Source organism: Fukomys damarensis, unplaced genomic scaffold (genome assembly GCF_012274545.1).
Source record: "Fukomys damarensis isolate Sample0158 unplaced genomic scaffold, DMR_v1.0_HiC HiC_scaffold_37, whole genome shotgun sequence".
Lineage (NCBI taxonomy): Eukaryota > Metazoa > Chordata > Mammalia > Rodentia > Bathyergidae > Fukomys > Fukomys damarensis.
The window spans coordinates 1,756,191-1,760,848 of record NW_022900949.1 but is presented as its reverse complement, the minus strand read 5'-3'; the positions used below and the strand labels follow the sequence as shown (position 1 = coordinate 1,760,848).

General features: G+C 57.8%; 1 protein-coding gene across 1 annotated transcript; it reads left to right on the top strand.

The window, feature by feature from the left end:
* Positions 1–161: 161 nt before the first annotated feature.
* On the top strand, positions 162–4,198 carry LOC104849906 (mucin-7-like). Its single transcript, XM_010606532.1, has 6 exons — positions 162–294; positions 1,084–1,517; positions 2,283–2,438; positions 2,513–3,006; positions 3,481–3,689; positions 4,162–4,198. The coding sequence occupies exons 1-4, from the start codon at positions 162–164 to the stop codon at positions 2,525–2,527; spliced, it is 738 nt and encodes a 245-aa protein (XP_010604834.1). The 3' UTR covers positions 2,528–3,006; positions 3,481–3,689; positions 4,162–4,198.
* The last annotated feature ends 460 nt before the right edge of the window (positions 4,199–4,658 follow it).

Below are 4,658 nucleotides of genomic sequence, written 5' to 3'. Positions count from 1 at the left end.
GCACCCCGCCCGCCCTGCTTGTGGGGCCAGGCGCTCCTGTCACCCCGCGGGCCGGGCTGGGAGACCTCCGAGGTCCTGTGCAAGGGTCATTTCCGCGTTTCTGTGCCTGGGCGAGGCAGGAAGAGGCACTAAGTTGGGCCTAGGACTGAGGAGCGGCTGGGATGGAACAGCTGATGACTGAACTCCAGCACCTGCTGCTCCCACCCCAGCCAGGCCGGCGCTTGGCTGGTGCTGGGGGCCGCGAGGCCCGGGTCCGAGGGCTGCCATTCCCAGGACTCCGAGTTCAGGGCTGGGGTGTGGCTGGGCGGTGCAGACCCGGCTCCACCTCAGGACGCAGAAATGAGGGGAAGTGAAACTCCAAGGAGTTGGCACGGTGATGCCAGCCTGTCATCTCCGCACTCTGGGAGGCTGAGGCAGGAGGACTGCGAGTGCAAACCATCCGGGCAACTTCTTGACTTACTGAGATCCTCTCAAAGTTGGAAAAAAATTTTAAAAAACAAAGTGGGTGTGAGGGGCTTGGTGGCACACTCCTGTAATCCCATCACTCGGGAGGCTGAGGCAGGAGGATCGCTGTGAGTTCGAGACCAGCCTGGGCTACATGGTGAGTTCCAGGTCAGTCTCACTACATAGTGAGACCCTGTCTCAAAAACACCAAAAAAACAAAAAACAAAAAACAACCAACCAACCAGCCAAACAAACAAAATCTGGGTGTAAAAAGAAACCAGAGGTTTCGGCATTGCTCAGCGAGCTGCCTGCCGTGCAGCTGTCCCCATCCAGGTTTCCTGGCTCAGAGGCAAGAGCAGGGGCCTGAAGGACCCAGACAGGGGCCCGACCTCGTGAGGGAGCCTCAGTTTCCCACTGCACACTCCTAGGCTGCCCTGAATTGTCCCGGTCTCCCTAAGACCTGTTTTTTCTTTTCCTTTTTTTTTTGGTCTCCTTGCTAAAAGTCATTGGTTTGTTTATTTTTTGCGACAGCGTCTCACTACATTGTCCAGGCTGGCCTTGAACTCACTAGACAGCCCAATCTGGTCTTGAACTCGTGGTGATCCTCCTGCCTCAGCCTCCCGAGTGCTGGGATCACAGGAGTGCACCCTGCTCTGGGAAGGAGCCCAGGGCCAGGCGCTTGCACGGGTGCTCGGTACCCTGAGCGGCACCCCCAGGGCCAGCTCTTCCGGGCCTCACCACAGCCCCCTGAAATCGTCCTGCTCTTTTCCTTCTTTCCAGATGTTTTTACATCACAGCCGGCAGCAGAGAGCTCATCTGCCACCCCTACGTCCTCTTCTCCCTCCGACCCCAGCTCCTCGAGTCCTGGGGACTCCTCCACGGCCCGGCCCAGCGCCCCGAGTACCGGGGAAATCACCACGTCCCCGCTCAGCTCCACTCCAACAGACGCCGGAGCGGTCTCTCCCTCTCCGCACTCCACGACAGACGCTCCCTCGGGCTCGGAGTCGCCCGGCTCAGCGTTCACGCCGCTGTCCCAGTCTGCATCCCTGCCCTCTTCCCCCCTGCCAGGCCCGTTAGTCAAAGTCTGAAAGCCACCTAGCTGATATCCCTGCACCTCCTCACTTTACTTTATTCTCTATATATTCTATTGTCTCTAAGTCACAAATCATACCAACTCTTAGTCAAATCTCCAAAGTTCTTACTACACCTCACAAAACCCTGTGTCCCTGACTGATGCTTTGAATTTCATTTACCTGCCTTTCTTTTCTTTACTTTCTTTTTTTGTTTGTTTGTGTTTTGTTTTTCGAGACAGGGTCTCACTGTGTAGTTGAAACTGGCCTGGAACCTGGAACTCACTATGTAGCCTAGGCTGGTCTCGAACTCACAGGGATCCTCCTGCCTCAGCCTCCCAAGTGCTAGGATTACAGGCGCGCACCACCATGCCCGGCTCTTAGTGTGTATTTATTTTTATTTTTATTTATTTACTTTGTGTTTTTGGAGACAGGGTCTCTTTATATAGTTCTGGCTAGCCTCGAAGTTGTAGCAATCCTTTGCCTCAGCCTCCCAAGCGCTGAGTTTACAGGCGTGCACCACCATGCCCGGCTGGGTCTACAGATATTTATGAGTACCTAATGCATTCAGATCCAGCCTGGCTATGTGCAGGACAGGCAGGCGATAATATCCATGTGCAAGAGGGGTTATAAATTATACACTTGAGCCAGGCATGATGGTGCACACCTGTCATCCCAGCACTTGGGAGGCTGAGGCAGGAGTATTGCTTTGGGTCCTACTGGGAGTCTGTATCTCAGGGCTGACTTGGGGCTTCTTCCCCACACCCAGGGGACACAATGACCCCCACGTCACACCGAAATCCGGGCGTGGTGGTGGCTGTGTGTCTGGTGCTGTCCCTGCTGCTCATTGGGGCTGTGGTGCTGGCTGTGAGGCGCTGCCATCGGGATACATCCGAGTTCCTCACGCTGGATCAGGTGTCCATGGTGAGCTGGGGGCTGGCTGGGTGGGGATGCCGCCTTCTCACTCAGCCTGAGTGTCCCCTCTGTCCCCTCTGCAGGCCAGCGTGAGTTGACAGAGGTCCACTGCCCCCTGAGTTACTGCAGCAGGGCCGGAGAGAGGAGGCCTTGGATGGCTGGGAGCCCAGGAGGCTGCAGCTACTGCCGGGCCAGCACAGCGGAGATGGCAGGCACCTGCAGTCCCAGCTGCTCTGCTTGGGAGGCTGAGGCAGGAGCACTGTCTGAGCCTAGCAGTTCGAGATCAGCCTGGCCACCAAAGCAAGAGTCTGCCAACAATAAGAGAATCAATGAACAAATAAATAAAATCCCAGATGTTCACCTGAGGGCTCCTACATCATGGATTCATGTGAGCAGCATTAATTGAGCATCTACTGTATGCCTCATTCTCTGTCACCAGCACAGTGGGGACTGTATCTGTGTCCTCCTGGACCATCATGGTAAGGGAGAGAGACAAGAGCCAGGGCTGCAGAGAGACCTTCAGATGCCCTAGGGTCATGAGGCAGAGATGAGGCGCCCCCAGCACTCCTAAGGGCTGGTATGTCCAAGTTTGCTGGGCGGGTGAGGAGGCTCCCAGGAGGGGACACTCATGCAGGGACCTCAGATGTGGGAGGGGAAGGGCAAGACGTTCCAGGAATTGGATGTGGTGCATGCAAAGGTCCTGGGGTGGGAGGCCTGGTGGCGCTAGAGCAGCACTGAGCAGATGCAAGGGCTGCTGCAGTGTGAGTGTGGGCTCCACCCTAAGGCAGGGACTCTGCGTGCCCTCTTGGTCTGGCCCACCCCACTCCCGGCTCCCCCAGGCAGGGGCACAGCAGGGGCAGCAAGTGAGGCCTGCTGTTTGCACCCTGGTGAGAGTCTGGGGGTCCCCTGAGGCCTGGAGCTTTGGGACCCCTCTCCGGAGCCTGCCAGGCTGGGGAGGAGCTCAGGCTCCCTGTCCCCAGCTCCTTCAGCAAGTGATGCGGCCCCCAGGACTGGCCGGTGGGAGCTTCCTGGGTCTCAACCTCCTCCCCAGGTTCCCGCCACCAGGAAGAGACACAGCAGAACATCACTGTCCTTCCTGCCGAGTGAAGTGAGCAGGGGAACCCACGCCAAGTCCCGGAGCTCCACAGCTGCCTGGAGACCAGCTCGGGGCAGGGCCTGTGGCTCTGGGTGAGAAACTGAGGCAGGAGGAAATGACAGCAGCAGCAGAGGGCTCAGAGAGGTGGTTCCGACGCCCACAGGGTGAGTAACGTCTCTGAGATGCACGGTTCGCTCCAGTGGGAAATGTGTAAAATTTAGTAGGGCGTGGTGGTGCACACCTGTGATCCCAGCCCTCTAGGAGGCTGAGGCGGGAGGACCTCGAGTTTGAGCCCAGCCTGGGCAACTTAGTGACTTACTGAGACCCTGTCCCCAAATTTAAAAAGGCCAGCGGTGCGGTGCAGTGTGAGGGCCACAGGTTCAGTCGCCCACCTTGGAAAGGAAGCGAGAGAGAGGAAGGAGAACATGGGACCGCAGCTGGGCCTGGTGGCACACGCCTGTCACCCAATGTTCTTCCTGGCCTGGCTCTGCTCTGTCTCACGGCAAAATGATCTCCTCAGGGGAGGAGGTGTTGTCCACCCTGAAGTTGCTCTTCAAGTCCTTAGAGGTTAATTTTTCTTCCTAGACTGTGTGAATTCTCTTTCGGGATTTGCGGTTTGTTTTGTTTTTGAAACAGGGTCTCTCTATGTAGCCCAGGCTGGCCTGGAACTCAGCGATCCTCCTGCCTCAGCCTCCTGAGTGCTGGTATCACAGGTGTGTGGCAGGCACCACGCCCGGCTCATTCAGCGTTTGTCCCTCAGACCCTGCTGGCTGCCAGGAACCCTCCCCGGGGAGCACGAGCTACACATTAGGAGCCCGGGTCAGGGCAGGGAACCTGGGAGGGTCAGCCCTGGGAGGGCTGGGTGGGCTGCTGGCCCCCGCCTGTCTTCTGGGCCCCAAGTTAGCATCTGTCCCTGGACAGGATGACGGAGCAGTTTGGGGCCCAGGCTCCTCCCTCTCCTCCTGCACACCAGGTGGCGTGGCAATGGGCCTCAGTCTGCCCATTAGGAGACAGACTCACGTGCAAGGCCCCACCGAGCTCCACATCTGTCCCCTCTGGTCCCTACCTCTGTCCCCAAAGTTTGAGTCTCAATTTTGTGCCCTGGTCTGGAGTCAGATCCCCCTTCTCCCCTC

Excerpts from the sequence above, each read along its gene's own strand:
- LOC104849906 (XM_010606532.1), top strand. The coding sequence starts at position 162 with ATGGAACAGCTGATGACTGAACTCCAGCACCTGCTGCTCCCACCCCAG. Across the intron at positions 295-1,083 it reads ACTCCGAGTTCAGGGCTGGG|GAGTGCACCCTGCTCTGGGA; the intron begins GTGTGGCTGGGC and ends CTGGGATCACAG. Across the intron at positions 1,518-2,282 it reads CTTCCCCCCTGCCAGGCCCG|GGGGACACAATGACCCCCAC; the intron begins TTAGTCAAAGTC and ends TCCCCACACCCA.